The sequence below is a fragment of the Rhagoletis pomonella genome, unplaced genomic scaffold, assembly GCF_013731165.1.
Source record: "Rhagoletis pomonella isolate Grant_MI unplaced genomic scaffold, Rhpom_1.0 Rhpom_scaffold_01308, whole genome shotgun sequence".
NCBI lineage: Eukaryota > Metazoa > Arthropoda > Insecta > Diptera > Tephritidae > Rhagoletis > Rhagoletis pomonella.
The window spans coordinates 25,207-47,067 of record NW_023459862.1 but is presented as its reverse complement, the minus strand read 5'-3'; the positions used below and the strand labels follow the sequence as shown (position 1 = coordinate 47,067).

Here is a 21,861-nt window from a genome sequence, read left to right as displayed (position 1 = left end):
TATTAGTGTTACAAGCGACCAAAATCGAAAAATTGAAATTTCAATCACTTTCTTTTTACAGTAAATGAAAATCTGATGAGAAATGTAGATGTTACGGAACACAATCTGCACAAAAAATATATATTTTTGCAAAGAGCCCATCAATACCTTTCGAACTGTTGGTCGCTTCAAGAGATATTGAGGAATAACGGAAAAAGTACTAAAAATACGTTTTTCGAACAAATCTCGAAGAAAACACTTCTTTGAAACCATGGGTATTTTTTTCGTGTTCAACGACCCAAAGTTTGCCTAAAAAATTTTCTTGCGTGTAAAGTAGTATGTAATATGCCTTATTATAATTTTGTAAATATTCATTACTAAGAGATTAATACCAATGAAGCAAATGTGATTTATGATTAAAGTTTAAAATTGGATTAATTAAGAATTAAGAAATATAACTCTTCGTTATTTGAATAGCGCATCCTTTTAATACTTAGTAGGTACAGTTTTTCTTTTGTTTGTTTAATATTCATTAACTTTTTATAAAAATATAGCATATTCTACGTCTACATCCCATTTTAAAAATTTTTGAAAATTAAAAAAAATAAACATAGGGGCGACAATTTGTTTTTTTTTTTTGTTGACGATGCTGCGCATTTTCTTCCATATCAAAATTTTATCAAGCATACTTTGTATGGTAGAAAATCAAAAAAAGGGTGCGCTATTCAAATGACGACGAATATATATATGTAGTATATTTTTGTTATTTTTATACTACGAAATTTTTTGAAAAATTGTCCTGCATTTTCAAAATATATTTATGGTCACCGTAAGTATTGTACGAGTTGATGAGTCTGTCGATTCATCCCCTGTGAAAAGCAGAAGTATGGATTTTTTTCTCGCGGCGCTCCAACAGTCGCAATGGCCGACAGAGCAAAGCACTGGCGTGGTATTCCAGAGGTCCAAGGTCGAGTCCTGGCGCGGTGAAGTTTCCTTAATTATTTATTATTCATTTATTTATTTATTTTTCATTTTATTTTTTTTTGCTTATTTAGAGCTTTTATTGTAATTTTTAAATTTAATTTAAAAAAACTTATTTTTTTAATTCTTTTTTTTTTATGTCACAAGCATTTCTTCCCATATGTATTTTTTTCTGCAAGGCAATTAGAATTAAAAATTCTTTATTTACATTTAAAATAAAATAACTATTTTTACTTACATTGATTTAACTTTAAAATACTTAACCACCTCCATGCGGCCTCGAAACCAGAACCAGTAGTCTTCAGGTGACGCCAAAGCCGAAAATTTGTAAGAAAAGCAATTAATTTCGTTTTATTTTTGGCTTTGGTAATTGAAAGGCGGATGTCGCTAAACGCATAAGTTCTTAGAAATTGGTAGGCACATACTAGTTAATGAACTAGTTTTTTTTTTTAACTGGTTTGGCTTTTCACTGCAGGGCACATACTTAAATTACTTTGACACAATGTGTGCAATAATAAAAGCATAACCATTATGACCAGCAGCTTATGCATCATCGCCAACAATAACAAAACACTACAACATCCCACAACAAAGCCTTATTGATACAGCCACAAGGCAAATATATGCAGATGTGCTTTGACAAATGACAGAGCAATAATGGCGATCAATTGTCACACACACACACACACACATACACACACACACACACACACACCCTCGCATAAGTTAATACATTCGTAAACGCACAGACTATAATTATATTTATGCATGTATATACATACATTAGGGTTGTCCAAAAGAAGTAAAGTCTGAATTTTAATGCCCCCTCCCCCGAGGAGTGTTCTATATCGAAAAAATATACCCCATTTTTTATTTTTTTTTTTATCAAAAAATATTTAGACGTCGCTCAAAGCGCTCAAAGTTTTCCATGTATTTTGTATAGGAAAAAAAAACAACTTTTCGTAGAAATGGTGATATAACACAAACGGCAATAACGCAAAATTTGCTTTATTTCACTTTTAAATGGGAAATAATACCAAAATCTGAGTTTTGCTTTATTTCCAACAAAGGTTGGCTTTCTCGCTTTATTTTCTGACATTCGGCTGCCTTATAGTCACATTTTATAGGCAAATTTTCAAATAAAGCAGTGGCACCTGGTAAATTCCACTATGGGTGGGATGCAGCATGCAATAACACAATACGCAATAATTCCCATTACTTGGACATTAAAAAGCAGTTTCAGAAGTGAACTAGTGTTATTTTATCATTTTTCCTTTTTCTAAACGGTTATAATGCCACCGGTACATAATTGCGAAAAGAGGGGAGTGGCGGGGGACGCGAGCGCGAAGTCGAACGCGGACCGCCGCGACGCCGGGCACTTGCAAAATTGTATACTTACAAATCCGTCCATTTAACTTGTTCATGTACTACTTTTTGTCAAATGTAACTGGGTGACTACCTACATATGTGCACTATTTTGCTTTATTACTCAAATTGTTAAGTATAAAAGTTGGTCTTATTGCTCAACGAGAAATTAAATAAAGCAAATTTGCGTTATTGCCGTTAGTGTTATTTCACCCCCCCCTTTTGGTGGCCCTATAAAATATATTTACTATGAAAAAATGTTTAAATAAATAATTGGGTAATAATATTGGGAATCTCCTGTAGAGAAGCATAGTTTTGCGATAGAAAAAATTTTGATTTTTAAGAATTCTATACCATTTCTACGAAAAGTTGTTTTTCCCCATATAAAATACATGGAAAAGTTTGAGCGCTTTGAGCAATCTATAAATATTTTTTGTTTTCAAAATAAAATAAAAATAGGGGTATATAATTTTCGGTATAAAATTTCGGTAATTCCGACTTTACTTTTTCACATGCATTTTTGGACCACCCCAATGTACATACGTACATATGCATTGAACTACCCCTCTCATAGCATTTATGCGTATAAACAGATTTAGTTCCGTTTATCGTTCGTAGATAATCTCCGCGTCATAATGCGCAATAATGTGCAAATAATACTTATGAAAAAAAGGGTGTGAAGAAAGGTATTACAAAATCTTAAAAATATTTTTTCTAAATGTGTGAAAGTGGTTTACAGGTAAAAGCGTGTGAAATTATAATAAAAAAATAATTTACGAATTTTTCCTTTTTCAGTAAATTGCTTAAATCCTCTACTTTCGTGAAAATGAATTTAAAGTGAAGAAAACTTCGAGAGCATATTAATACGATATTTAAAATTTTAATATTACCAGTTCCAAATATATTAATATACATACCTTGCTAAACTGTATAAAAATTTTTGTTTGTAATATTTACTTTCTTACAATTGGAGAATCTGTGGACAGATGTATAAAAATAATCTTACGAGATTCGAAAATTTATTGGATTTTAATGTTTGCACACATTTTATACTATTTTCTTTAAAAGTAGCAAAATCTGTATATAGATGCGTTATGATCTTTTTACGATATTTTATGAATCATTTATTTGCTTTTGTGTTCAAATACTTGATAATCCTTTTCTACCTGAGATTGAAAAGTGTACAAACATTGAACAAATTTTTTACGATATTTGACAAAAATAATTTCTTTTAGGTGTTGAGGAATTTAAATAATTTTCTCGAGAATGAGTGTAAAATGTAAAGTAATGTTGTAACGATATTCGAAAAAAAATAGTTTTTTAATATGCCCAAAAGTTTTGAAGTAATGTCTTTTAAATGGAAAAAAACTCCATTCAAATGTGAAAGCAAATTATAAGGATAAATATTTTTTTAGGTTTTCTCAACTTGTTTAAATATTTTACGTTACAAATTTACGGTAATTGAAAATCTTTTTTGTCCAAAAATTTCATAATATCTAATTATTTTAAAACTGGTTTGGAGGATGCGCAAAGTTGTTGCAATATTTTTACGATATTTGAAAAAAAATTTTTTACTATTTAGTTTATTAAAAAAACCCGAACTAGCTATTATTTTCGATCACTGGTTCAAATATTTTATATACCTCTTCTTTTTTTAACCGACTTCAAGAAAAGGAGGAGGTTATCAATTCGTCGGAATATTTTTTATTTTTTTTTTTTGTATATATGTTACCGCATAACTTTGGACCACGTCAACCGATTTCGAAGATTCTTTTTGCATCAGAAAGGTAGTGTCTCAGAGGTGGTCCCATACTAATCCAATGGTTTCGATCCATTCTTTGGATCATGAAAAAATTAACGGTACTCCTAAATTTTTATATGAGAATTGAAGTCGGTTTTGGTTTTTGCTTAAACATTACTTGTTTTTAATTATGTATATATGACCTAAAAAGTATCGCAAACATTTTCTATATTAACTAACACACCCTATAAGAGACATAGTGGGGGTATTCTCTCAGTCTTGCAAATCCCTTGCAAGGTGCACGGTTTGCAAAGCTGTCCCATACGAAAACCAGTTTTTACCGTGCCATCTGTGCACCGCGCAACGCCTTTGCAAGACTCAGAGAATACCCCTAGTGTATAATTTTTCTCACACATTTTCTATGTACGAAAAAAAGCAACGAACTTTAATTCATACAAAGTCAGGTACATATTAATAAAATATTTGTTGGCCTTTAAAATACAAATATTGCACATACACAAATTCCATATTCATTCAAGCACACATGTATAGTACATACTAACATACATTTTCATCAAACACACACTTGCGTACGTGCTTCCAATTGCCTGCACTGTGAGGCGCATTCCATGAATAATTAAATGCACCACACTTAAGGACAATTATTTCCGCAAACAGACATATGTATTAAAATTTTATTTAATCGATAAAGAAATATACATATAAAAGTTTCTACAATGTACATAAAATCTGCCTACATAACCAGTTCGCCCATATTTAAATATTGGAACAAATTGACTAACTAATAAATATACGATTTCTTCCAGAAGATTTCTTTAGCTTGACATGCATTCTAACAATTCTCATTTTGTTGAGTCATATAATTGTAGGATTTTAGGAATAATGTCGTTTATCAAAATTTTTACTCTGACAGGCCCCTTAATTTAAGCGGAATTTACATGAGGTATCCGTGTACTCTCGGCCTTTGGAAGGAAATCGGCTACTCGGCCCAGTTCCAAGCGGTTTTTTGTGTGCTTAAAACACATTTCAGCAAAAATAGGCATTAGTACAAGGTTTTTTAATGTGGAAACATCTGTGTACAGTTCGGCATAGCATTAGGCTATTCAGTTCCGTGTGTAGATCCATATACATCCAGGTTATTTAGGTTAGAAATTAAACATTAATTTCATTTAATTCATTTTGCCGAGATCAGTTCAGGGTACAGTTCATGACTACTTCAGATCTATTTCGTGACTGGTTTCGAACTTGCTTCAAATGATTCTGAACTAACCCCAAAGTGGTTCTGAAAAAAGTTGTGAACTTGTCCCCAAATGAGCTCGAAGAAGTCTTGAAACGCTTCCGAAATGGTTCCTTATTAGTCCCAAAATGTCCACGAACTAGGTTCGAAATCATCTAGAACTAGTCCCGAAATGTCTCTGAATAGGTCCCGAATGGGAATGGCTCTAAACTAATCGTGGAACTAATCCCGAAATGGGCCAGAAACAGGCCTGAATTAATCCAGAAATGTTTGCTTGTGTACATAAAAGGCACTAACAAATTTTCTACTATTTGAACGTAAATTTTAACCATACCGAAAGCTAAGATGTTTACACATCAAAAAAAACTTCAAAACTTACTTGTGTACCCGCATGAAATTGAATTTCAAAAACTAAAAAATATTCCAAATGTTAGTCAGAGTTATAAGAAATCCGACTGCCACATTTCATCAAAACCGTGCAGCCGTTGCATGTTTGCATGTTTTTATTTTCATCGAATTTCAGATCACCCTATACCGATGAAAAAAGTTCTTAATTTAAAAATCAAAATATATCATACATACATCTACAGGCTAATGTCTCTAATTTGACCTCATTTTTGAAATTCTTTTCCAAAAGTATTTTTAAACTAATATCTGCTTAAATATCTTTCGTCTGACATTGTGATAAACATGTATTTCAATAAACTGATAAACTAATTCGAGTTTGAATGTTCGAACAAATGGCAACCCTCCTAAATAAAGGTCAGGAATAAATCCCTTTCCAACCCATTTCGATTTACACCCATCTTACAGAATAATTTGAATGTAAATTTTTAAACACGTGGCAACTCTATTCAAACATTCGAAATGCTCAAACTAATGATTTCTTAAAATTGTTTCGTTTGAATTAGTTAATTGAGTTCCTTTAAAACAGGTGGCAGCCCTCTTCGAAAGTATTTTCAGCGTTAACTCTCCTTCGCCAGAAGTTGCGATACATACATATTTTTATTATTGGATGAATTAAGTGGAATTTTAATTTTTGAACATGTGGCAACCCCACTAAATACAGTTCAGAAAAAAAAAAATTTTCAAACCCCCTTCGATTGATACCTATATTTTAATAATTCATTTAACTGTTTAAATAATTTGAATTTAACTTTCTAAACAGGTGGCAACCCTCTTCGAAAGTATTTTCAGCGTTAACTCTCCTTCGCCAGAAGTTGCGATACATACATATTTTTATTATTGGATGAATTAAGTGGAATTTTAATTTTTGAACATGTGGCAACCCCACTAAATACAGTTCAGAAAAAAAAAAATTTTCAAACCCCCTTCGATTGATACCTATATTTTAATAATTCATTTAACTGTTTAAATAATTTGAATTTAACTTTCTAAACAGGTGGCAACCTTCCTCCAACCCCTCAAAAATATTCTTAGCGTTCAAAATAAAGATTTCTTAACACTCCTTCGTTTGACATTCATATTTTGATATTTCGTGTAACTAAATTCGACATTTCAAGCAGGTGGCAACCCTCTTCGAAATATTTGCAAACTACTGTCTGAAACCCCTTTCGTTTGACACCCCCATGGTGATACATATTTTTCTTACCTAATATGATTTTTTAAACAGGTGACAACCCTCCTATAGTTAAGTTAAGAAACGAAGCTTTTCAAACCCATTTCGATTGATACCTACATTGTAATGATTGATATATTTTTTTTTATAATTTTAATGTAATTTTTTGAAATGTGACAACTCTTTTAAAAAAAGTAAAACCTCATTGCATATCTGCAGTTAATGCATTTTGCTTTGGCGCCTCATTTTGGAAAATCGAACGAACGGTGCCGATTTGATGCCATTGATTATTAAATAATTTGAATTTAATCTTTCAACAGGTGGCAACTCTTTTGGCGTAGAACACGTCTTACGTTTCGATATGGAGGCTAGGCTCAAATGTTATAGTTGCAATTTCTAGAGCTTTACGAGAACTAATAAAGCGATTTGAAGGAGAGGTGTGGCTTCAAAGATAAAATTCCAAACCGATCGACAGATTCATTTTTGTAAGAAACCATTTTGGTTTCTGTCGAAGAAACAACGGTAAATATTGGCTTATTTTGGGGTCAATTTTGAGCCTTTAAAGTGCTCTTACTTACGATTTGCAGGTTAAACTTACATTTTCGGGATATAGGTTCTTTGGAGCAATAGAAATATTATCGTGTACAAAATTGTTGAAGAAATTTGCAAATTTTTTATATTTTCAAAATGCTCGAGAACCGCTCGAATGATTTTGTTCTTATTTTCTTTAATCAAAAATTCAAGACTTTTCCTTTCATGAGGATGAGGATACCGATAAAAGTAAAGATGAAAATAGAGGAAGAAAGATTAAAATAAAGGTAATTATAGAGAAAAGGATATAAACCATATAAATTTTATCGGTTTTGTTATCGATCTTTTTTATCGATTTTGTTATCTATTTAGTTTTCGATTTTTCTATCGATATTGTTATCGATTTTGTTATCGATATTTTTTATCGATTTTGTTATCTATTTAGTTTTCGATTTTGCTATCGATATTTTTATCGATTTTGTTATCGATATTTTTACCGATGTTTTTATCGATTTTGATGTCGATATTATTATCGCTTTTGTTATCGATATTTTTTTCTTCGTGTGTGCTTTCGTTTTTGACTTGGATGTGCTCTTAACCATACCACGTATTCTACGTTTAAATTTAGCGGCGGATTATCGGAGACACGATACAGCCTGCAGACCAAGACGAAGGTGCTGGACTCTTCCTTTTTATACCCGAGCGCACTTGTGCACAAGGGTATTATAACTTTGTTCACATAACGGTTGTTTGTAACAGGCAAAACGAATCGAGATAGATATAGACAAATGTATACATAAATGATCAGAATGAAAAGAGAAATCGATTAAGCGGTGACTGTCTGTCCGTCCGTCCGTCCGTCCGTCCGTCCGTCCGTCCGTCCGTCCGTCCGTCTGTGCACACGATAACTCGAGTAAAAATTGAGATATCTTAACGAAACTTGGTACGTGGACTTCTTTTGGGCATGGGACGGATGGTATTGAAAATGGGCGAAATCGGACAATAACCACGCCTACCTCCCATATAACGGTAATTTTCAGAAATACGAAAAGTGAGATATTTTAGTAACTACTGAAGATAATTCACTCAAAATTGATATTTACAATGAGTTTTAGACGAAAAATAAGAATATTAAAAAATTTTGGCAAATGGGCGTAGCCACGCCTACTTATGGTTACATGCGTATATCTTGGTAACCGCTGCACCAATTTCTTCCAAACTTGGCACAGTTCTTGATCCTGCTACAACATATTTAATGGCCGAAAATTTTTAAAATCGGACAATAACCACGCCCACATCCCATATAACGGTAATTTAGAAAAATACGAAATCCTCGATAAATCAGTAAATATTAAAGCTAATTTATTCAAAATTGATGGTTGCAACAATTTTTTACCAAGAAATACGCTTATGATAAAATTTTGGAAAATGGGCGTGGCACCGCGCACTTATGATCACATATATGTATCTCGCTAACCGTTCTAGCAATTTGAACCAAACTCGGTATGATTATTGTGCTTGCCACATAAAAGCAAAGCGTTGAAAATTATTGAAATCGGACTAAATTACGACCGCTTTTAATATAACGGTATATTTCAGTAATGCTTGAAACTTCAATATTTCGAAATTTAAGGACGCTAATTTACTTAAAATTTATACACCCCGGCTTATCGTGTAGCGGTAGTTTTGGGAAAGGTGGAAAACATATATTTAATAATTGCGCCGGGTATTTAATGTTCGGCTCCGCCCGAACTTAGACTTTCTTACTTGTTTTAAAACCAGTTTACACATCTACAGACCAAGCGCTTTAATTTGACATCTCATTTTTGAAAATCGGGCGAACTGTACAGATCTTTTATACTGAACTAGCAATTCCTTCGCGTATTATATGTACATATTTCTGTGTTCATATGGAATAGCAGCTTATGTTGAAAGGCTGGCTTAAGTAGAATGCGGCATTCGCAGCATACGATTGCGAATGACTCACCGGCGCCGAGCCGTTGAAGAACTTTTGGCAAATTAACGTGCAAGAAATATTTCCGATACTAGCAAGTCAATATTCTTATTAAGTTTCATAAAAAAATTCCTTGTCGTTTAAAGGACAAAGAGAATGCTGAATTATACTAAAGCCAGCTTCTCGACATAAGTTACTATTCCATACGAATCCAGATATATAGATGAGTGTGATGCTGATGATGCGACCGCTGTTAAGAAAAAACCTTTTCTCCATATTTTTTGGCGATGTTACTTTGGCCAGTGCTTGAAACCTGGACATGCGGAGTAGAAGCGCGCACTGCTTACCACTAAACCAAATACACTTATGTACTTGAAAAGACATAGACTTCTTAAACGGCCTAGGACCTATTTATTTTATGTCCTTGGCTGCTCTGAAAGCTAATTTCATCATTCCTTTGTTGATGTTATCGAGAAAGTTTTCTTGTATTTGATAAAAGTATTTTAGTTTAAGCCAAAAAAAAAAAATACAAATTAACCAATCGTCAGTATCATTTACTCAGTTTGCATCGATGCACAAATCTTAAGTATCAATTCCGGCTCAAACGATCAACTGCAAGTACATTCGAATGGTTTTGTTGAAATGTGCAAAAGAGGCAATAAAATTTGTGCTTCTTTTAGCAAACTATCTTTTCGCAAGTTGCAAAGAGACCAGCAAAATATTCTTTTAAAGAAATGAATTGGATTTTGAACTGTCAGATGCACGCTTCACTTGCATTCCAACATTAGTAGGAGGAGCATCACTCGCAGACGCACTCAAATAAATTGTGTTCTGCGAAAATATATGTAACAGTATTCGCTGACCAACTCATGTGCATTTAATTGCAACAAAGAAAGCAGCTAAACTCAGAAAAACGTACTAACACTCAGCGCTCACTACACTGCAAGTCATCCCCCATAAATACTCCACATTTCTCATTCCACTAACAATACTTCAAATACGTATTTGCCTCGTCCCCTCATTCACCCATTCGCAATCTCTCGCCTTTTCTTAGTACCTCAATCTCAGCGGTAATGCACTTCGTCTGCTGGCCATCTCCAGCTTCGACAAGCTCATCAATCTGGAAGCGATCGACCTGTCCGCCAACAATTTGACCCAACTACCCGTTGGCCTCTTCGATGCATCCTCCCAACTGCAGCGCATCAATTTATCACGTAATGCACTGCCGGACATACCTGCTCAACTCTTCGACTCGCTACCATATCTGCGTTCGTTGGACATGTCACAGAATCAATTGTCGTCCGGCGCATTCATCGCTCATCTCTCGCCGCTATTGCCACGTTCCACACTCACATTGGATTTAAGTGAGAATCACTTAACGCGACTTGATACCGATGCCATGGATGCGTTGCACGTCTGCAGCGGGCGTGTTGAGTTGGCCGGCAACTGGTGGCATTGCCAGTGGCTCATCGTTGAATTGGTGCGCGCGCCCGCCCACTTTCACTTTGGACGCAACTATACACTCGCGTCGACATGGAGTGCGGCGTTGCTAAACGTGAGTGGCATTGATTGCTATGATGCCGAGCGTAAGCGCAGTATTGTGGTGCTTGATGCGGGGCATTTGTGGGAGCGACGTCATGGTGTGAGCGGCGATGTGGACTATAAGGTAAGTGCAATAAAAATGCTAATTGTATGGCTATTGAGCATGGTGCATTGCTTGGTGTCTGTTTGTGTGTGCTGATATGTATTTAATTTGTGCTGTGCTTCATAGCAGACGTTCGTCGAGCCTGCGATGCCAACGCCCCCACCGCTGATGTGGCCGCGTGTGCGCATGGACCGCTTTGACTCGCGCTCGATTATCATATGGATGTTGATTTCTATTGGTTTGGCGTTTACCGGACTGCGTATAGCGCGTCAGTTGATCGATAGACGGGAGCAAGGCAGACGCCTGAAAAAATTGCGCGAAATGGTATGTTGAGTGCATATACGAGTACATATTTTCCACATTGTGTGATTATTGAATTGATTTTGCAGAAGGCTGATGAGCTGATGAAATTGACTGCGAAAGAGGCGGAGGCAAATGCATAGGGTGATTGGAGTTTTACGAGTTTTTAGGTTAGCGCTCGATTTATTGATTTTGAGCAGTTTAGTTTGTAATCCGTAATAAAATATTACAAATAAATTTAAAAAAACCTTAAACTGTAGATGCCATTTTTGTACTTTAAACACAAAAAGTGGATAAAGCTCAACCAAGCGTTAATAATGACACAACTTCAGCATAATTCAAATAACTAAATATGTATGTGTGTATTGAGCGGAGGGATGCTAGGTATTGTTGCGAAAGACTACCAAGTCAACGGCTGGTCCACGGCAAGGCTAAGCGGCGGGCGGTAAGGTATCAAAACGATGTATTCGACAAATGACTCTAGACTAAATAGACTACAGCCATGAGATCGGCTATCCAAAGGGAGTAATATACTAAACGCATTGCTTCCGACAAGGTAATGAATAGACATCGGAGTTTTGGTATAACAAGAGTAAAGCTATGTACCTATGCATGTTTCTTGGGGAAAGAGTGAGGCAAGAGGCTGTGAAATAACAGGTGTTGAAATTCCTTGGTCACATACACGAAATAATGGCAATTTTTTTCTTGCCCGTTTTCTTGGGAGCTGCATACTGACCTTTATCCGAAAGCTAACTGGTAGCTAACAAGCCGTAAATAAATACCTACTTAATAAAAAACGCAAAAAAAAACAAAAATGTGAGATAAGGTTTTTCTAAATATTACCTTGTTTATACCGACACATAAAGCTCTTTAACCCAGTTCGCTGTGATTCAAAACGGATACATAAAACAAATTTCAATGAGCTCAGAAATTCAGGAGTGTATTGACTCGAATTTTTCTTCAAATCGGTTTTTTATTTCTCACATCACACTATGGTCTGGCGACTACTGTTTGCTGGCTAAGAGGCGAGAAGTAACCAAATTGATTTGAAACTTAGCGTTTGGGGGTTTCGAGGTCACTGATTTCGAATATAATGTCAGATTTTCGAAATTCAAAATGGCAGATCCAATATTGCGACCAAATTTTATACTTATTTCCCTTTTATCAAAAACTTATACATAAGCGGGGTTTTCAAGGTCGCTGATTACGAATTGCTGATGTACGATTTTCCGAAGTTAAAGCCGAAGCGCATCCAAAATGACGACCAAATTTTATAATTTTTTCCTCTTCAGCAAAAACGTATATCAAAGGGGAGTAATCGAGGGCGCTGAATTCGAATCTGATAGCAGATATTTTAAATTCAAAATGCAGGATTCAATATGGCTACCAAATTTTATAATCTTTTCTTTTTCACCAAAAAAGTTATATATAAAGGGGGTGTTTGAATTCGATGATTTAAAATCTGAGGTCAGATTTTTTTAAATTGAAAATGGCGGATCCAATATGGCTTTATCGGATAAAATTTTAATTTAAAAAATTTATTTAGTTTTTGCTATATATTTTTTTCTCATATATAAACTTTTTCCTTTAGATATAAGCTTATATTTGTATTTATTTGAAAGTACACATGCACAATAAGTATATAACTAATAATTAGGCGAGATATAGAGTTGAAAAAAATAACGTCAAGAAGTTCTTTTCGTTAACTCTAAATTTACTCCTTAATTACCCTACGCAGCTTTGTAGCCCATTGAATTTTGCTATAAATTTTGCAAATTCGAAGATGGAACTTGTTGATTTTTTGTACTTTTTTTTGTGCAGATGTTGCTCATTTTCTTCTCCATTGCGCGAACTTATAGTTTGTACTTTTCAAAATTTTTGTTGATTTTTTTTTATTTAATTTTATTTTATGAAGTAAATTTTTGGCATAACTATAGGCATTTCAGCTAGAATATTTTGCAAGGTAATGCGTTGTGACAAAAAATTACTCATACGATAATTTTGCGATATGTACAGGTAATTCGGGAGTGCAAAATTTTTATGAATATTTGCACAAAGTTTGGAACTTTTTTTGGACTTTTTGTTATAGTATTATCCATAATTTTATATATAGCTAGTTTTGAGAGGCTTCCTGGAGGACTCCTGTAGTCGGAGAAGAAACAGAGGTTGGTATTTCCTCTCTCAAATTGGAAGGGTGGAATGTGCCAAGCCCTTTCATTTCCTTTGTACCAGCCTTGAATTCAAATTTCTTTAAAGTTTTATAGATTTTCTTCAAGCGTGCCGATCGAGAGACCGGGCTCGAGTCCTGACGCAGCGGATTATTTTTCTGTGTTTTTATCTGAATTTTTTTCTTTTTTAAGTTATTATTTTTAAACAGATAGGTGTATATATTTCTTAATTTAATCTAATTCTTAGCAACGTATTTAATGTATTTTTTTAATCTTTTATTTACTTTGATTTGGTGTTTATTGTTTTAAAAATAATTTTTTTTTTTAATTTCATAAGTTTTTAAGTTAATTTTTTTTTTAATATCTTTCAGCCAATTTCACGAAAGCAATTTAAGCGAAAAATGATTTTAATTTTATATGGAAATTGGCAGAAAAGAAAAAATTATTTTCCATTTAAATTGCTGGGGAAACCGGCTTTTAGATTTTATTGTGTAAGAGAGAAAAAAAATCTTTTTTTTTTAATTTCAAGTACCCTTTAGAAATTTATTTTTTCTTCATTTAGTTTAGATTTTATTGTTTAAAAAAGAAAAATATTTTTTTTTTATTTTAATTTAGTGATGTTATAAAATTTTCTTTAACTGTTTTTTGTCTTATTTTAAATAAAAATATTTTTAATCTATTTAAATTTTTTTCGTATTATTTTTTCTATTTTAATTTTCTTTCATTTATAAACTTTTATTGTTTGAAAAAGAAAAAAACACAAATTTTTTAATTTAATTTAATTTTTAAAAAAACTTATTGTTGAAAGGCGAGCAGCATAATGCTAAGACCTCTTCGTTAGCAGATCTTTCAATTAGTCTTTCGAAAGACAGTAAAGAACTTTTAAGAGAGTTGACAGAATTGACAATTGTCTACGAAAAACATGACTACAAATCTAATAGTTTTTCTAGCATTTATTTTTGTTTTAATAATTTGGCAAAGAATTGCTCGATATACGCTATTTAACCTATTTTTTATCAGTTCATTTGTTGAAAGTGTTCAGAAATCCGAGATGAAATTTGGAAACATAAACAACCTACTTATAGATGCGATCTATAATAGCAGCATATTTTTGTAAAATTATTTTACGACGCGATTTCAGCGTGGGACCCAATTCGCCAGTTGGCACTGAAAAATCGTGTGGGAGTATGGCGAATTTTTGTACTTTTTGGGCGTTCGATAATGAACGTTGATTTGCGCGTTTCAGCGCCTCCTCTATAGCCGCCACAATCTTCGCATCAGGCTGCACCAACAAAGTGGTGTCATCGTACTCGCTAAGGTCCGCTGGTATATTTAAAACCTCTGACAAACGTGTATAGTTGAAACCCAATTCTTGAAGCCAAGCAATAGCATCGGGATGAAGTATGTCCAAAGGCATGCCGGTTGTCGAATCCATATCGGTCTGTAGAAGGATGAAGTGTTTTTATGAATAAGATTTTTTTATAAAGCGCGATTTATAGACGCACCTTCAGTGTTAACAAAATCGATAGATATTTGCGTTGGTCTCCAACGAGCAGCGCATTGCTCACGCATGGCAATTCTGCTTTTACTAAATTTTCGACATGCACTGGTGGTATGTTTTCGCCGCCTGCAGTGATGACCAACTCCTTGATGCGGCCTGTTATTGTCAGATTTCCAACGGAGTCTAGATACCCCAGATCGCCGGTTAAGAGCCAGCCATCTTCTGTGAGTATTTCAAGGGTCTTCTCCAACTCATTAAGGTAGCCCATCATGGTCGAGCGACTGCGAAGACAAACCTAAGAGCGATTCAAAAAGAAGCAAAATACACGTTCGACATTCCTTCGAGCTTTTGTTCGACGACTTGACTCACCTCACCATGCCCGTCTTCATTTGGTTTGTAGATTTTTATTTCCACGCCGTCTAAGGCTTTTCCGCAGCTGTACAAATTACCGTAGTCTAAATTCAAGACCGCAGCGCCACCCATTTCAGAGATTCCATAAGCCTCACAAAGCGGCATGTCCAGGCTAGTGAAAAATTTTTTCAATTCAGTTGTCACTGGTGCACCACCCACTATAATCCAGCTACATTGATCGAGGCCCAACGCATACTTGACTTGGTGTGTTAGCTTTGATGCCAACCACAATTTAAAAGAGTGCGATGAATGGCTGCTGTAAAGTAAATTCTATATCAGCACCAATATTTTGAGAGAGAAATAATACTTACGGCTTATCGCTTTTACTCAGATAATGGTCCAAAGTCACTTCTCGCGCCCAATCTAATGTGTAACGTGAAAATCTCGATGAGTTCGCTGTGACTTGCTTCAACTTTTCCTGCATCTTCTCGAAAACTCGTGGTACGCCGAACATGGACGAGGGACGCGCTTTGGCAAATGTTTTCGTCAACGAACCTTTGAGTGCGTCTTGATCGGCAAAGTAGATGCAAGAGCCCATCTCTAAACCCCGATAGACATCGAAAATCTGGGCGGCAATATGATTCAAAGGCAGGTAGGAGACGGATCTCTCGCCGGCTTTGCTGAAGTGACTGACAGAAGAAGCTACAAATTTGGCATTCATAATGACAGAGTCGTGAGAGAGCATTGTAGCTTTCGGAAAGCCTGTAGTACCAGACTGCAAAGATTTAAAATTAGTTATTTAGAATTTCGGACTGCAAGTTCGTACAATTTTTTTAAAGCGTAAGAAAGTATAAAATTTTTTACCGTAAAAATCAGAATCGCACACTCATTAGCGCCCACAGCGCGCTCACGTTGCGCCAGCTCCTCGCGCAACTGATCATCGTACTCCAGCGCTATCACATCAGTCCAGCGATAGTAACCCTCCTCCTTACCCACGAAATTCTCAAATGGGCCATGCAGCTGTATGACGGCACGCAAAAGTGGCAATCTCTCCTTCACCTCGCGCACTTTTGCCATTTGTTTGTCATCATCCACAACACAAACGGTAGCCTGGGAGGTTTCCAGCGCATGCTGTACCGCTTCTGGCGAACTGCTCGGATAAATACCGGCCACAATGCCATTAGCGCGCAACGCAGCAATCTCTGCATAATACCATTCGGGACAATTGAAAGCCAGCATGCCAATGGATGAGCGTGGCTGTAGGCCAACATGCAAGAGCATGAGCGCTGTCTGCTCCACATGACGTTCGTATTCTGCGTAGGTGACAGTAGCTGAAGTAGCGTTGGGATCTAAGGGCTCACTGGCGTAGACAAGCGCAGGTAGGTCGGCATAACGTGTGCAGCGGTCGTGAAAAAAATGCGGTATGCTCTGTGGTTCAGTGGCAGCGACACCCTGTTTGCCGATGCGCAGTTTGACCGGTTCGTAGAGCGATGTGGAGATATAGCTGCTGGCGGGCTTAACAGAATTCACACAAGTGGCGACATCCGAGCTTTCGTTCATCATTTTGTTGAGATTGTAATTGCAATATTTTGTTCCTATTTTAGGGTTGAGTGTAAGTTGCTATCGGCTGTGTAAATTTTTGTGTTGAGAACCAACACAAAAGGAAATTAATTTCTTTCTTTATTATGCCCTTATTAAATGTTATTAAAATCTGCTAAGCACTTTGATTTTTCTAAAAAAAAAAAATCATTTTTTATTACTTTTAATTACTCGGAATTGCTTCTAGAATTCCATGGCAACTAAATAAGGTCCACGTAAATACGGCAAACTCACTCTATTCTACCAGACAGATCGATTCTTACTAAGTATCGGGGCAAAATGGAAAATTAGAAAATTAGTGATGTAACATGTTGCCCAAACTAAGGATAAATTTACCGATTCCTCAGTTAATATTCTGGCAAAGGGATCTCTACCATACATTTATAACTCTTCTAATTTGGAAATCAGATATAGAAAGACTCTAAATAAGTTGGCCGCGATATTTCCGACATGTATAATGCAGTCGGTTACGTGTAGTTTGGTAGCAGCCGTACGAGGGGGGAAGTGAAGTTAGAAAAAGGGCTGCATAAAATTAAATTTTTCGGGCAGCTGATGTCCACTCCAAAGAGTTTGTCGAAAGTGTTGATGAAATACGAAACGAGTTATATAACCCTTTATCTAGCGAAATCTGGCCAGCTGTGAAGGAAATGCCTAGATGAGGCCCCCTCGTCGTACTGCGGTAAAAGGGATACGTAACGCTATTAAGTCGTACCGCATTGGTGCCTAAAGTACAGTATTTGGGCAGGACACCTATGGACTTCGCCACTTTGCATCTCAAAATTTCCATGCATTACTCGCTGAGATGACTGTTAGCACATCTATCTATCAGGCAGTAGGCCAAAAGTTACAACAGGAAATCCTCTGCCGAGCGAATTTATCAGCAATGCAATTGCCTATAATTTCACAGTGTCCTAGAACCCAAATCAACTGGATTTAAAGATAATTTGTGGTGATCGAGAGGGAGGTCTTGCCTTCGCCTAACAGTTTGTATGTATGTACCATGAGCGATCCTAGGTCCATGATTTTGGCATGACTATCTGAGTAGATATTTGCCTTCTAGTCGGTTATACACTGGATTTTGACGGCAACTCCGTGGACTGTAAAGGCCGCCACTCTACTCTTCAATCACCTTAAGGGATATCATTAGAGAAGTAACCGTTCAAAGACAGCCGCGAAATGGACAAGTCTGTTTCTTCCGATATGATGTGGAAATTTCCAAGGATTTCCAAGTACTAAAGAATTGGATTAAAGTTAACACCAGAGCTAGCTTTGGCTGCCTTACCCTTAAAGTCAACAGTACAACACTGAGCCTAGAGCTAAGTGCTATAGTACGAGGAGCGCACAGCTCTTCACTGATGCCAACAAGGGCGGCTACGCGTTCCACAGTGGTTCGAATAGCAGAGCTGGAAGTCAAAATTTTATTTGTTTTTAAATGTCTTAATGATACTCGGATTACATTCCTGACAATATATTTAAATAGAAATTGTATTTATTAAAACAATAAACATATGGAAAGAAAGAAAAAGCTAAGGTAACGCCCTAGCTACCCAGCTAGCAAAATTGCCAGAAATCTGTTAGATATCCGTCAGACTCGACGGCAAAAAAGTGAGAAATCTGTATGATTTTAGCCGATATCGGTCAGAGAGGCGTGTGGAGAGGTTGACAGGAAGTCTAGCCGACACAACGTAGGAAATTCTGACTTAATTACCGCCGATTCTGACGGATATCTAACAGATGTCTGCCCAAATAACCATGGAAAATAAGAATAATAAGACGTGTATGCCCGAAATCGGAGATAATTCGATCAGACATATCGGATAAGGAAATAAATCAAATTCTCCAGATATTTCGCCCAGAAATCTGTGCGAAACCTGTAAGACTTCTGCTCTAAATAGTCAACTTTTTATTCCGACTTGTCTGATATCAGAAATTGTAGGGTAAATGTGCTAGCTGGGTACTTAAAACCCACTTTGCTAGCCTAAAATTGAATTTGCCAAAAATCTGTACACTCGAAATCTTTCTAAGAAATCTAGTAAAAACATCAAATTGGTTTAAGAAACTTTGTTGCACAAAGTTTAAGACTTGGATTTATAGAATTTTTGTTAAAGGACCAACTATGTTTTTTATAAAAAAAAAACAATTAAAATCAAATTATAATAAAATAAAAACATAGTCAAAACTTGTTAATGTGTGGGTGTTGCATAGTTATGATACTTATTCATTAAAGAATCATCTGCTATATTTAATTATTTTAAAAAGTATTAAAAAGTAAAGTCATTGTTATTATGAGTTGAAAATAAAATAAAAATCCTAATATAATTCGAACTACATACATATATAAATACAACCGAACTTTAAATAACTAGTGTCTTACGGAAACACTAATAAACTTTTAACAAATTTGTAATCGTCATAAGAATAATTTTTGAACAAAAAAATTTCATATATGAAGGGTTAAGATTTTTTAAAATCTTCATCTGCCACATTGCATCCGTAATTTTTAGTTTTTGGTAAACGACTTTAGATTTGTACTAATTCAGCGACCCAGAAACCCCCCATATACCCAGCTTCATAGAAGTCTATTAGTTCTTTAACATTTTTTGCCCGCCATATTGGATCCGCCATTTTGAATTTTCGGTAAGTGACTTCAGATTCGTAATCAGCGACCCGAAAATCCACTAGATAAGAAGTGGTGTAAAAATCCATGAAACAGCATTTGTTTAAATAGTTTCGTTCAGCTACAAATTGCGATCCGAACCACTGTGCGTTTTAGCCTCCCAATTAAAGTAAAATACTTCTCTAGTCAATGGCTAGATTATAGTTTTGGATAAAGACCCTTTCTCTTCCCCACAGCGCTTTCACAATATTATAAAGCAACTTATTATTTTATTTTTTACTCGATCTTCAATATACTTTCAATGTACAAACATACATATCTATCAGAGAACACAAGTGAAACGCCCCCGATCGAGGGAATCAGTGCAAAAGGGGCTTTATATTTCCAGGTGAAAAGAGCTCCGTATTTACAGAATTAGCAGCAAGTCGTCGGCAGCTAGCAATTTAGCTTCCCCTGCATAAAATCCTACAGAGTGTCTTAAAGATTTCCTCTGGCGATAAGTTGCACGTCGTCAGCGCAGACAATAATCCAACAATCGCTCCCTTTCAGGTCCTCTAGAACGTCGTTTACTACGGCGATGCAGGGAAAGGGTTAGATAATGCCTCGTCGCTACAGGGTACCACTACCGACTCTGATACGATCGAGGCTTTTTCTATCACCAATTAGGTAGCAAATTATTAAAAGCCCCCTCGATATCAGAAAATTTATTAACTACAAATTCTTTATTCTTAAAGCCTGATCTCTTTGGGCATGAATGCAACTGATGGTATACAAGATTGTGCCAATCGAGATGAGAGGAACCGGGTGTGACATCATTAAATTGACACAATGAGGGTGTAAAGCATAATTTTGAATAGTTAAGAAGAGGAACAAGCGAACATGTGATGCCAATCTTCAGCCACTTAAATTTGATCGTATATTCGGTAAAATAACATTATTTTAGATTTCTAGTTTAGGAATGCCGATAGTGTCCTTCCTTTATGAAAGGGCAAACACATAATTCAAAGCGAAGGTTTGCTTTTAACTGCTTGGAGAAATTCCAAGGCCAATTTTAATAGAAAAGAAAGTAGATATGAGCAAGAGGTAAATTCATATTTTCTTTTTAAGTACGTTTATAAATAGATAAATAAAAAATCGCCAAAAGGGGGATTAGCGGTCCGTATAAGGCGCCACCTTTGTTTCGCTGCATCGTGGATTTAGATCAAATGGTAGGTGGGAGCGCACTGGAGACTTTTTCCAACCGAACTGTGCGATAAGATTTACTTTCACTGATCTTTTTTCTTATTTTCAGAAAACTTTTACACTAATAAATCAATCTGCTAAATGGTGCTACTATTTTTGTTTTCAGATAATAAATTTTTAGAGCCACTAAAAACAACTCGAGTGCCACAAAGTGCAATAACTGAAGCTTCATTTAGTTTTTTTTTAATTTTCACTTTTGTTTCACTTCCTTACGTATGTGTATATGTATATAGAATTATGATCCTTTATATTAAGATTTTTTTAATAAACGCCCAGCTACTTTAATTAAAACGCGCGCAACCGCAATGTTCGGCAATTGAAAATGTTTTGAAACCTAAAATCAGGGCGAACGATTACTTATTAGTTAATGTCAGAACTGCTAGCGCATACTGATTACATTCTATAAGAGTTTATCAGTTAGGCTGGACAAAAAAAAAATACAAACATATGCACATACATACATGCATAGATGCGTAAAAAAAATAAAAAATAAAATAAATCATAACTTTTTGCTTTTTTCGTTTAAATACAAATCTCATTTAGCATCAATGTTTGAAGCCAAGTGTGTAGTGCGTAGCAAAATAGTCTGCGAAGGACAAGAGTACAAAACACACAGCTCTTATCAGTGGCAACAACAACGGGTGGCTAACACTAGGAGTATTGTTGTTGCTCTTCTTACGTCAATTCTTATTCAAGCATCATGTTCAGTGATAAGACAACGATTTACGAGTGCATAGATCTTTGAATAGGCTCAATAATATTGTGGTCGAAGGTTCGTATGGCTGGTATCAATTCAAAAAAAAAAAAAATTGATTATAATGTCAAAGACTTCTATGAATTATAAATACATACATATGTACATACATCGGTTCTTTGGCCGCCCCACATTGGGAACAGTATTGCCACTCAGTCATGTATGTTTCCTACCAAAAAACCTCAAAATCTACGAAAAATAAAGCCATTCTGTGAACCAAAAGCGCTTCGCAAAAAATGGGCCGCCCAACAGTCTGCCACCAAGACTCCATCGATGTTTGATTCCTCTCTCCGTAA

At 35.5% G+C, this 21,861-nt stretch overlaps 2 protein-coding genes across 5 annotated transcripts; one reads left to right on the top strand and one right to left on the bottom strand.

The window, feature by feature from the left end:
* Positions 1-4,318: 4,318 nt before the first annotated feature.
* LOC118752203 (platelet glycoprotein V-like) lies at positions 4,319-11,633 on the top strand (the record flags this gene model as incomplete). Its single annotated transcript, XM_036487059.1, has 4 exons — positions 4,319-4,462; positions 10,443-11,054; positions 11,160-11,357; positions 11,423-11,633. Coding segments are annotated over 4 exons (1,008 nt in total), but the record flags the coding sequence as incomplete, so codon positions are not given.
* Positions 11,634-14,436: 2,803 nt separating this feature from the next.
* LOC118752200 (long-chain-fatty-acid--CoA ligase heimdall-like) lies at positions 14,437-21,160 on the bottom strand. 4 transcript variants are annotated; one of them, XM_036487055.1, is made up of 6 exons: positions 21,025-21,160; positions 16,218-17,085; positions 15,725-16,128; positions 15,372-15,669; positions 15,007-15,297; positions 14,437-14,942 (listed from the first exon to the last, which is right to left on the bottom strand). In XM_036487055.1, exons 2-6 carry the CDS (start codon positions 16,914-16,916, stop codon positions 14,577-14,579), a joined length of 2,058 nt encoding a protein of 685 aa, XP_036342948.1. In that variant the 5' UTR covers positions 16,917-17,085; positions 21,025-21,160; the 3' UTR covers positions 14,437-14,576. The 4 variants fall into 4 exon arrangements, with proteins under 4 accessions (XP_036342948.1, XP_036342947.1, XP_036342949.1 ...); XM_036487054.1 differs by having other exon boundaries at positions 16,218-16,980; XM_036487056.1 differs by having other exon boundaries at positions 16,218-16,948.
* Between the last annotated feature and the right edge of the window lie 701 nt (positions 21,161-21,861).

Excerpts from the sequence above, each read along its gene's own strand:
- LOC118752200 (XM_036487055.1), bottom strand. The coding sequence starts at position 16,916 with ATGATGAACGAAAGCTCGGATGTCGCCACTTGTGTGAATTCTGTTAAG. Across the intron at positions 16,129-16,217 it reads GTGCGATTCTGATTTTTACG|TCTGGTACTACAGGCTTTCC; the intron begins GTAAAAAATTTT and ends AAATCTTTGCAG. Across the intron at positions 14,943-15,006 it reads CGATTTTGTTAACACTGAAG|ACCGATATGGATTCGACAAC; the intron begins GTGCGTCTATAA and ends ATCCTTCTACAG.